This window comes from Mastigoproctus giganteus, chromosome 11, assembly GCF_048544385.1.
Source record: "Mastigoproctus giganteus isolate SK-2022 chromosome 11, ASM4854438v1, whole genome shotgun sequence".
Lineage (NCBI taxonomy): Eukaryota > Metazoa > Arthropoda > Arachnida > Uropygi > Thelyphonidae > Mastigoproctus > Mastigoproctus giganteus.
This window is the reverse complement of record NC_143585.1, coordinates 47,418,629-47,430,072: the sequence shown is the minus strand read 5'-3', so window position 1 is coordinate 47,430,072 and position 11,444 is coordinate 47,418,629. Positions and strand designations below refer to the sequence as shown.

General features: G+C 42.7%; 1 protein-coding gene across 1 annotated transcript; it reads right to left on the bottom strand.

Moving 5' to 3' along the window:
• Nucleotides 1–232: 232 nt before the first annotated feature.
• Nucleotides 233–6,400, bottom strand: LOC150077975 (uncharacterized). The gene is made up of 2 exons (XM_090384421.1): nucleotides 5,332–6,400; nucleotides 233–411 (listed from the first exon to the last, which is right to left on the bottom strand). Exons 1-2 carry the CDS (start codon nucleotides 6,398–6,400, stop codon nucleotides 233–235), a joined length of 1,248 nt encoding a protein of 415 aa, XP_090240547.1.
• Between the last annotated feature and the right edge of the window lie 5,044 nt (nucleotides 6,401–11,444).

Genomic DNA, 11,444 nt, shown 5'->3' with positions numbered 1-11,444 from the left:
GGACTGTGTGCCCTGTGAGTGAGAAGTCTGTATATTTTATTTTCTCTGGCATCCCATTACATATTGCTTATCGCCTTCAGTTTAGTAGAACTCTCTCTCTCGAAATCGAATCTTAACAGAAATCAAATAACATATTACAATAATTCCATTTTAACTGTGGAAAATACCGATAACCTAATATGAAATGTGAAAAATCTTGTTCGATGAATATAGGAAAGAAAAAAATATATGTTTAAGATATAGAGTCACTTAAAAACAGAAGCGTAGATGTTGGAGCTGCTGCATGTATGTCGGTACGAATTGATGGCGACATTTTAGTTTTCATAATTCCTCTCTGATCTGCCACGCGTGAATAAATGAACAAAAGATAATACACAGGACTGGCAGCATCCGCTGTGGAGAAAGTAAAGCCTATTTTGAAAGAACATATTCATTTAACGTATACACTAGCGTGTTGTGATAAGGCATTCGTGATAATACCACAATGTGTAAAGTGCAACGATACAGAATAAAGTGGCAAAAATGACCAACATCTATTCGATAGATATTTACAATAAATGAAGAGTGATTCAAAAAAGTTTATTTACTTCTCTTTATTACTTAAAACAAATGGCAATAGTTTGATCTCGAAGAACCATTTTAAATGCAGTCATTATGAAATTTACTTCCACTAAAACACGAAACCAATCAAAGGTAATAAATAAAAAAATATGATCTTTATTATAAGGTGCACAGGTACACGCAGGTACCATGACGAAAGGGAGAAGTAACAAACGTAATGAGAAAAAATTTAAATATTAATAAAGGTTAAGATAATACAAAATAGTTTCCTTGTGTCGGGTTTTCTGTGATATCCTTGCCGAGCCGAAATTATCTCGAATGAATTCGTAGTTGTGGAGTACAAGTGCCATATATCTACGATGAGCTGTCGGTACTCTTTCTCCTCTACGATTTCACACAGGTCAACATCCACAGATTGAATTAAATGGAAACTTTGATAAGGGACGAAACGATCTTTAAACTGTTGCCTCGTAGGAAGAGCAAAATGGTTAGAATTAGAGCTGAAAGCCAGTTGGGGGACAGCCAAATTTTGGGCGGTGAGATTCTTCTAGCGATCATTTTTAAGACGAAGATGAGTCTTTCTTCATACATGAAGGTTCGATATTCTTTTTATTCTTATTAAACAGTATGGAATTAAATAAAATTAGTCTCTTTCTGTCACACACACTATCTTTTGTAATAATCTTGATTAAATGGTTATTCCAAGTAAACTAGCGTTGTTTCTACCTCATGTTCGACACTTTCGTAAATGATTAACTGCTGGACCCTACCAGTAGGTTTATCAGAATAATTATAATTATTCATTATTCACCGCTACAAATTCTCTACGCGGAATATTGCCCAGACATTCACTTTTTCTTGCATGCATTTTGTACAAGTATTTCTACTGCTGCTAATCTCCAGAATTAACACCTAAAATTCTTCTTTTACCTTATAAAACAAAAAAGATATTGGTCATAGATATACAGGGTGTCTCAAAATGTTTGGTACAAACGTTTAGGAGAGGTAGGTAACATGTAAAGGAATGTGAATCGCATATGAATCCATAACCGGAAACGGCACCGTAAGTCGGTACACGGCGCTGTTCATCAGTTCGCTTAAAGGAAAATTTCTGGTTTACTCATTCAAGCAGTAGTCGCCGAACGAAGAGCATGCATTGATATACGTACTGTGAGCTGGCAGACATGCGACTAGTGTATGAATTAGCAGAAGACAATGGACGAGCCGCTCAACGAATTTATGGAGAACGCTTCCCAGACAGACATTTACCGGACACACCGTTTCTTTCCACGCGTGCATCAAAATTTGTCCGATTATGGCTTAATATTGGCTTAATACATGTGTGCAATGCCTGGATCTGTTGGCACGCTGTCAAGCGAAGCCTGCACAAGCTGGATGGAGCGAACTCAGAGCTTCGAACAACGGAATGGATAAAAACGGTAACGTCAGTTACAAAAGCATTGAAAACATTGGAAGGTGGTTCAAGGTGTTCACATGATATCCTACTCCGTACTAAAGCAGGGAATGTAGGCCTAGTGTATATATCCCTCCTTAACTTATAGGAGAGATTCCCAATGTGTTGGGCTCCCTAACCGGGGAATTCTTGTTTGTTTGTTAGTTTGAGGTTCTCTGCGATATTTATTTTGCCAGGGGCCAGAGAAGATTGTTGTCGGCTATCGGAAATTGATTGAAGAAAAGAGAAAGTCAACACTGTTCAAATATTTCCGCAATAGTCATTTCTTCATTGTGTATTTTATGTCAGAGGTTCCCAGACTTTCTCAGTTCACGGCGCCCTTATTGTCTGAGTAATTTTTTCAAGGCGCACGCAGACCAAAAGAAATACGTGACAGTTCCGTTTAGTAGTTAGGTCCAAAAAACTTAATAAGAAACGCTGCAACTGAGAACTACCTTGAGCTAGTAGAGTGTAGAGTGTGTTTAGTGTCAAACGGCACCAGGGGTTTCCCCCATCTCCGCGGACTATACATTGTGGGTGTGAAACAGAACACTGTCAATGCCAGAGGTTTAAAAGTGCATGGATTTTGTACATGTGTAGTGTTGTGTACCGTTGTTCCTCTGGTCATTTAGCCGCTGGGCCCCTAATGGGACCCAACGTTGTCCACACTCTGCCTCGTGGAGGCAGACCAGGTACACCAGTATTATAGTTATTTACTCTGGCAGGTCCTGCCACCTAATTTCCTGAGATTTCAGTGGCAAGGACCTTAAAAAAATAATAAATAAATAAATAATAATAAAAAAAAATAAATAAAAAAATAAAAAAGTTATAGTTATGGGTCAGCCATAAGAAGTACTATTTATGCAAATAAATGTTGTTAAGTTTTTGGGTGTAGGGCTCATGCAATTTAACAATGGTTCAGACACTAGTAATTATAATTAAAAGAGAGAGAGAGAGAGAGAGGGGTGGGGAGACTGAAGACTGGGGGAAAAGACAGAAATAAGGGGTCCATAGAGAAGATGACCCCCAAATCAGTGGAGCAGGCCCATGTCCCACCAGAGGGAAGAGAGGGGCGGCGAGGGGAGGAGGAGACCAGAAGACACCTCCCCCTCCCGCCCGGGGAGTGGAGGCAAAGGGCCACGCAAGGGAGCGTGGCTTAAAAAAAAAAAAAAAAAAAAAAAATTTTATAGAGTCCCAAAGGAAGGTCTTGTATCAGTCCAAGAATGGTTAGTTTAGTCGTGGTGCCTGTTCTTGATCCCTGTAGATAGCAATAAGTGTCCTCCTTCGGGTGAACAGTCCCTCGGCGAATTTTGTCAACTCCTTATACTCCTCTTGCGATCCAACAGGTTTGATTCCCTGTCGCGAGGGAAGTAAGTCAGCTTTGTCATCAGGAGGCAGCGGAGATCCTCATAAATTTCACAGTTGTACATTATGTGAGACCATGTCTCCACTTCCCCACACACACACAGCGGGGATCGTTTACTAATTTAAAACTGTTTAGTTTGGCATTCAGGGCCCCATGACCTGTTAAAAGATACGTAGTGTACAGTCCAGGGTGAAACCATGATGGTGCTTTTGGGTATAATCTTCCGACATCAGGCAGAAATTTCCTCGTTATTTCCCCTTTTGTGGATTCTGACCACCTATCCTGCCAGACCTGCTGTAGGTGGGTGGCGAGTTTTGTTTTCTCTCTTTTTAGGTTTCCTGTAGGGTCAATGGAGTGGCCCAGGAAGGTGCAGGGAAGCCGTTTTGCGAGATGCTGCACCATGGCACAACGCACCACCTCGAGATCAAGGGGGAGTGCTCCCGCCAGGACCTGCAGAGCATGTGTACTCACAGTGCAGCAGGCCCGTGTAATAGAGAGGAGTATTGTCCGTTGGATGGAATCGAGTGTCCTTCTGTTAACTGCAGTAGTTGCTTTCTGGAACCAGATGGGTGACGCGTAAGTTATGGCTGGTATAAATATTGTTTTGTAATACAGTCCCAAGGTGTGCCTCTTGAGTCCCCAATCCCTTTTAGCTATTCTTCAGACGAGGGCAGAATATCTCCTTATTTTCTCTCGGATATGTTTCAAGTGTGGGTTGAAAGATTGATTCTTGTCCAGTATGATTCTTAGATATTTTATCTCACTGACTAGTTTGATAGTTGTATTTTCTACTTTAATTTGCGGTGGTCTACAGAGATTTAATGTTCCTTTCAGTAGCATTGAGTAGGTTTTCCCCGGTGAGATCTTAAGAAAATGGAACTTCATCCAGTCTTGTAGAATTTGAATTGCTCGATTTGCCTGGGTTTCCAATTGAAGTCGATTGTCTGCGGCAACAGTCAGTATCAGGTCATCTGCAAATGCCTGTGAGTGGACTTCCCCCAAGTCGAAGGACAGAAAGTCATCCAATACCATACTCCAGAGGAGTGGTCCCAGTACCGATCCCTGGGGGCAGCCCCTGTAAACAGGCCTGGTCAGTTTCTTGTATGGAGTCACTACTTGTATTTTTCTCTTGGATAAATATGACTTCATTATTTTGTAAAGATTGATGGGTGTTTTTGCCTTCCGCAGTCTGGCTAGGACGCTCGGCCACCAGATGGTGTCGGATGCCCCAGCAAAATCGACCGAAATAACCAAGAAATACTTCCTATCACAGGCAGCAGCCAAACTTAGGAGGCTGTTGAGAGCATCCACTGTTGAGGTTCCGGGTTTGAACCCAAACTGTGTTGGCATCACGAGATTTGCAGCTTCATAGTGGTGCAGGAGTCGCTTGTGAAGCATCTTTTCAAGGAGTTTACTAGCAACTGGGAGCAGGGAAATTGGCCGGTATGATTCGGGTTGTTCTGGTGGCTTCATTGGATTTTTTAGAATTAATTTGACGTTGGCCATTTTCCAGTCGGCTGGAAAGACTCCTGTCTTCAGGCATATGTTGAAGAGGTTTAGTAAAGTCTGCGGAGAGATGTCTACTACTTTTTTAATAATCTCCAGCTCCAGAAGATCTGGGCCTGGGCATTTTTTATTCCTTATTTGTTGCGCTGCCTGTTGTAATTCTTCTAAGGCAAAAGGTGGTTCCATTTGGTCTATATGATATGTTTCATTTCCATCGCAGATCTGCAGTTGTTCTGGTAGTTGCGGGTGTGCTGGTTTTTGGAAAATCACATCGAGGATGTTGGTGATAGACTGTTCCCAGGTGGTGGCCAAGTTCCCTGCGGGGTGCGGGTCGAGGTCATGACCTCACCCCTGGGAAGTTTATTCGTAGTGACTTTGTACACCACCCCCCAGGGGTCGGCATTTCCAGTCGTGATGACTAATTGCTCCCAGGCCTTCTGCTTACTTTTTCGTATTAACTCAGTGTATCTGTTTCTCACCGCTGCGTATCTTTGTCTGAGTGCTGTTACTTCCACTTCCGGCCAGGTACGTCTTGCCCTTTGGAATTGTTTTCTTGCCTTTATGACTTCTCTTCTAAGGTTCTGAATGTCCCGAGTCCACAAAGGGGCTGCACCAGGTGTGGGCAATTTTCGCTTCATCGCAGCCTCACTGGCCGCTATTATGGTCTTGGTAATTTTTCTCTGGATGTCGTCTGGGTCTTCTTGTCCATCCGCTTCAATGCGAGTCAGCAGTTCCCCAAAGAGTCTCCAGTCAGCTTTGTTTACTGCAAAGCGGTTAAGCATCTGTTTGGCTATTGGTGTTCTATATAGAGATCGGTTGATTTGGAAGGTAATCACTCTGTGGTCAGACGTGGTCCAGGAGTCTTGGACTGTCCAGCCAGTGACGTGTCCTGCAAGGTTTCCGGTGGCAAGGGTGACGTCAATTGTTGCCTCCCACAGAGTATTACAAAACGTAGGTAGGTGGTGAGGCCTGTTTAGGACTGTCAAGGGAGAATTCGCCAGGAACTCCTCGAGACGCTGTCCATTTCCGGTGCCCCTTCTGTCCGTTGTTTGACTGTGCCAAGCCGGGGAGCGGCAATTTACATCCGCCCCTACCAAGATCCGTTGGCCTGGAAGAGTGTACAACACAACTTGGAGGTATCTTGTGGCAAATGTTATTTCTTCCCCCGGCCTACAATACAAGGCAATCGCGTAGAAGGATCCCAGGGGTGATATTATATGGGCACAAGCAGCCCAGCCTGTGCAGAGTTGTGTGATACGGGTGGCAGTAATGGCTGGATTGCGGATCACTATGGCCGCTTTTGGGGTCTCATTCTCAGCCTGTATGATTTTATATGCTATTGGATAGCCTCTTACTTTTTTGGAGTGGGTGTAGGGTTCCTGCAACAAGAGGATGTCGGCATTTTCCTCGTCCGCTACTTTTCTGAGTTGTTCAGGCACTGCCCTGGCATAGTGTGCGTTTTGTTGTAGTATTAACAGCTTGGTTGTATTGAACTTTTTAAATTGTATTGCCATAATCAGTCCTCATTTGGTATAAACTCTTTATCTTGTTGTACGTCGGACATTTTGGATCCCTGATGGAATGGGTATGTTCGAGCTTTGAGGATTTACAATTCACACAAACCGGTTCTTGCTCCTTGTTTGGACAGCTGTTGTATTCATGCTCTTTGCTAGAGCAGTGCCCGCAAGTTGGTGTGATCTGAGTGCATGTATGGGAGGTGTGGCCATACCTGCAGCATTTATAGCATTTAGGCACGGTCACATGCTACCTGAACCTGTGGATACCCCACTCAATATAGAGTCTTGTCTGGTGTTTTAGAATCTGCCAAGCGGCAGGAGCCAGTTCCACTATCCAGTTGTTTTCTCCGGACTTTGACTTTTTTGAATATCTTGGTTTGACAAGATTTGTCATGTCTTTATTTATCCCTTGTAGATTACGTGTTAGCACTTCCTCTGCAAGTTGGGCAGGTGTCACATCTTTGTTGACATCGAAAATTAAGATTGATGGCCCTCTTCTCTTGGGTGGCTCTGCAGTGATACCCAGTGTGGCTATCTTGGGGTTTTCCACGATATTCTTGATATCCTCCCTTGACTCTGTTTCTATTATTACCCCTACATTTCTCGTCTTTCTAATTGCTTTTATCTTTGTTGTCTTTAAATCATCCTTCAGTGTTTTCATTATGGTGGTTTTAAAATCCTCACTTGTTTATGTTCCTTTTGTCTCTGCTGGTCTGAGGACCACAAGGTTTGGTGTTCGAAGCAGCGGTTGTTTTCTAGGTTGCGGGGCCTTTGGGTTTGTCTCTTTGTTGTTTGGGATCCTCAGCGCTTGTGCATATGTGGGAGTAAGCTGTTGAGACTGTGGTGTAGGAAGATTCGGTAGAGTGTCCAGCACCTTCTCAAGGATGGAGGTTCTTGTCTTAAGTTCCTCGTTAGTGGTTTTTAGTTTCTCGCTGTCGATGAGGAGGGCAGTGGTAATAGATTCAAGGGTAGCCCAGAGTTCTTGAACATAACTTGCCGCTTGTCTGGTGAATCGACTATTATCTTGATTAAGAAAGGTCACAAGATTCCTATGTAAAGCAGATATTATTTGATGGGTTGGAGAGTCTTCATCTATAGGTTTGTGAGTTGTAGGGTATGCAGAAGGTGTAGTTACCGTGACGGTTAGTTTTCTGGATTGGGGGAGGCCTTCTGCCTCAGTCTGATCCAGTGCTCTGCGTGGTCCCTCTGATTGTTTGGCAGAGGAGGTCTTAGGGGCCCCTGATGGGGTAGGAAGATTAGTTGATAGTTTGGCTGCAGATAATGTTCCAGGACTCTCAGCTAGATTAGGGGAGGGCCCTAAAGCTGCCTGGGAGGCAGGAGCACTTATAGCTGTTGGAGAGAGAGTGGTCTGTAATTTCCCAGTGTAGGGAGAGCTTGCCTGTGAAGGTTGCAGAGTAGGAGGGACAGGGGCTAGGCGATCTGCTACTGGCGTTGAAGTGTTAAATTGAAACTTAGATGAGATCACAGGGTCAGATTCATCAAGAGGCACTTTGTTGAGAAATTCTAGTATGGTTTGAGGAGACCGGGGTGTTCTGGTTTTTGCTCTCCTCTTATTTTCTGTTTCTTTTTCTTGGACTTGTTGACTTTGGGAGGCTGGAGGCCAACTTGGTATGAATCGTCTGCTACAGCATTCTCGTCAGCTGACGATGAGGATGTTTCTCTTGAGCTCATGTCTAAGGGTTGTATGGTTGAGGTCAAAGACCAATAAAGCTATAATAAAGCAATTGTAAGGGGTTGCTCCTGAGTAATTTGATTTTTTTTTTCTGAAAGGTCTACCGGAGGTTTAACGGGGTTGAAATTTTTTACGCCTCAACAGGACTGAAAATGCCGCCGAACGACAGCGTCAGGCCCGTGTGATGACCTGAAGCCGCTGGTCAACGCCTCGAAAATCCCCGAGTTATCCCCAGAACACAAGTGGGGAAAGAAGTAGCCAGCGGCGAGCGTGGCCCTAGAGAGAGGAACCGACGGCGAAGCAGACCACTTTCTGACAATTACTATAAAGGGATTAGGCAAGGTATTTGTGGTAGCAGAGCTCCCTAGTTTATTTCAGGCGCAGTCTTTAAAACAGCCGGAGGCCAAGGGCTGAGGTACCAAGAGGTGGGAGAACTCACAGTCGTCGAACGCTGGTTGTCAATAGCCAACTGCTTTTGTTCTATAGTCGGGAATTGGAAGTACTGTATTGATAAAATCAGCCAAGAAATCATAAATAATAAAACATTGAGCTAGTAGTTCGCGCGGTGTCCGACAGACGTCGAGTGTCGCTGTGTTTCCCTCAAAATTTTAAAATATTCCGCGGCGCCCAGTTTGGGAACCGCTGTTTTATGAAACAAACATTTAATTCCATAATTATTTTCATTATCTTTTACATTACATACACTTAAAAAGTTATTTAAAAGGTATTTTTAAAATTCTTTATGGACATTCCAGAAGGTCAAGGACCAATTATAATTTTTCCTAGTGATTATTATATTTGATTAACGCGTTTCCGTTTTGCGCGATGCCCTCGCGGGACGAAATAATCGCGTTAATCGAGGCTAGACTGTATAAATATATATATATATATATATATATATATTTTTTTTTTTTTTTTTTTTCAATACTTTTGAGTTAGTCGGTCTCTGGAAAGGGTTGTATATTTTTACTTCCTGGAACATTAATTTTTTGTGCTCCCCGTACTGCATCCAATATTTTTTCATTGATTATTTTCATGAAAAACGACTTTTCTTTGGACTTCGAGTTTAATTATTACTTGATTTTCTTAAATGATCTAGCCAAAATCCCTGTTGAATTTGGTGGCCATTTCCATCTTTATCTGCGAAGGATTATTCCCAATTTTCCTAACTGCATTTTAGGTTTTCAGAAAACCAATTTTTGATAAATATTGCTGAAGATACTACTGAAATTTAAATAAAAAGAAATTCATATTAATTATGAATTAATCAATATGAAACCCCCCTCCCCTCCCAGATCAGGTTTGAATGGAGAATAAGACAGACAGGCCAGCCAGCCAACTCGGAAGCAGCCGTTCCAGTCTATGAACAGACAGTTGCTTGAACATATTCAACTATTTCAATGCTGCACGAGCACCCTGTTAGGTCACGGTTATTTGCCTTCTTTCACGCTTTCTGCACTAACACTTTTGCACCTCAACTGTGCGTAACGCATTACCCGAGTTCTGGCTAATAATATTTTGTCCCGCGCCGTTGTTTTCTGTAACTCTGTGGTCTCCATCAGACCAGTCACCTCGAAGTAAAATCCTCTCAACATCCAGTTCAGCGTTTCGCATTTTACACGCTGCAGTCACAATGAAATACTCCAGCAATATATTAAAAGCCTTTTATGTTGGCTTGCTGCAAGGCCCCAGACGTGCACACATTGGTAAATTGAGCCACCCAATCGGAGTATCGAATAACAAAATGACCTCTGGAAGGTCTCCGAAGCTGCGCAGATGATGTGAAGTGTTGAGGAACGCGTCAGAATGTTCAGCTCGGAGAATGCATGATGGTGAACGGTATGAAGGCTTCGGATGCATGATGAATTTGAGGTTCTTCTTTTCTTTTTATTATATCCACATTATAACCATTTAAAAACGTTTTGGAGCCGCCTCTGTACTAATCCGAGTGCGTCACATCCAGCAGCACGCCCTTCCTTAATTTATTCTGCCTGGCTGTAGACCAAAGCGATGAGATGGAAAGCTATTGGTGAAAAGATAAACTCGCAATTTGTTGGACTGTATTATAGTGGAAGGCGCATTTAAATTGTGTTATAAATCATAATACAATGTACGTGTATTATTACGTATAACAAAACTGCAGCGCAAAGTAAATAAATGGTGTCAGAGAAAATGAATTTTTTAATTAATGGTCATGTGATAACAATATAACAATGAAAACAATCCAAAATACATCAACATTCGAATAGTTACTACCCTTTTCCAACTTTATCCATTGAACATACTGACTGAGCTTAACATTAATGAGGCAGCCTACTGGCTTTCTAGATGGATGGATTTCATTGCAAGGTCTGCAATATGATCTCATCTGCTTCCAATTCCTACCAGAATTCGTGTGGTCATAGAACATACAAAAACTCACGCCATACAGAACAGATATTCTGGATAGAACAGATATGACGGAGATTCCGTCATCTTTTGTCAAAGCCCGCCTGACCGATAAATACCACCAGAAACTGGGAAGATGAATGGGGAAACATTGTCACAGTCACATCTACTCACGCAGTCCCAATAATAACGTACTCCTTCGGAATCATAGACTGGACCGATAACTAGGAGGGAATTAGGAGACCGACCAGGATAAGTATGATCAAAGGCTTTCAACACCAAACGGAGTCAGCCATCGAGAGAATGACAATAGCCCGGAAAGCAGGAGGGAGGCGATTGATTGGCCTCATTGAACAAAGAAGGCGACGAATGAGAACCTGCGGGATTACTTCCAGGCAGGGCTGGCCCGAGCTACGAGCGACCTGTGTGATCGCTCGGAGCACTGACGCTTTGGGGGCGCATGATATTGGGGTGTGGAAGGTTTTAAAATGCGCATATGTTTTGTGGAAGGGGAAAGACGAAAGCTTCGGGAAAATATGTGGAGACCCTTTCTCTGTCCCTTTCTTTCCCTATAGTGCAGTGAACCGTAGAAAATGCATCAACCACGTGGAATGCGTCCGATGCAAGGGCCATCAGCCTTTTAAATCTGATATTCCCGGGTTTTTTATTCATTTCAGCGTAAATGGAAGAGAACCCAGGAATACCAGATTTATCTAAAATTTTCTGTCACACCTCTCAGAGATGGACTGAGTTTGCGAAACAATGGCAGCTGCCTTGAAAGGAGGGCTTTTATTGCCTTATTGCAGGTTCTACTCTGAAAGAGGTATCAGGCTAGAGCCTGGTAAATATATATGTCTTGAGATAAACATGTCCACCCTTTCATTTGTATCTCATCCTATTTGTAGTCATGAGGATTTATTTGTGATCATCAATGTTGCTGGCAAGATTAAATTTATTAGC

Coding starts and splice junctions, on each gene's coding strand:
- LOC150077975 (XM_090384421.1), bottom strand. CDS start 6,400: ATGGCAATACAATTTAAAAAGTTCAATACAACCAAGCTGTTAATACTA. Junction 412..5,331: donor CACTGAGTTAATACGAAAAA/GTAAGCAGAAGG, acceptor CTTTCAAAATAG/GCTTTACTTTCTCCACAGCG.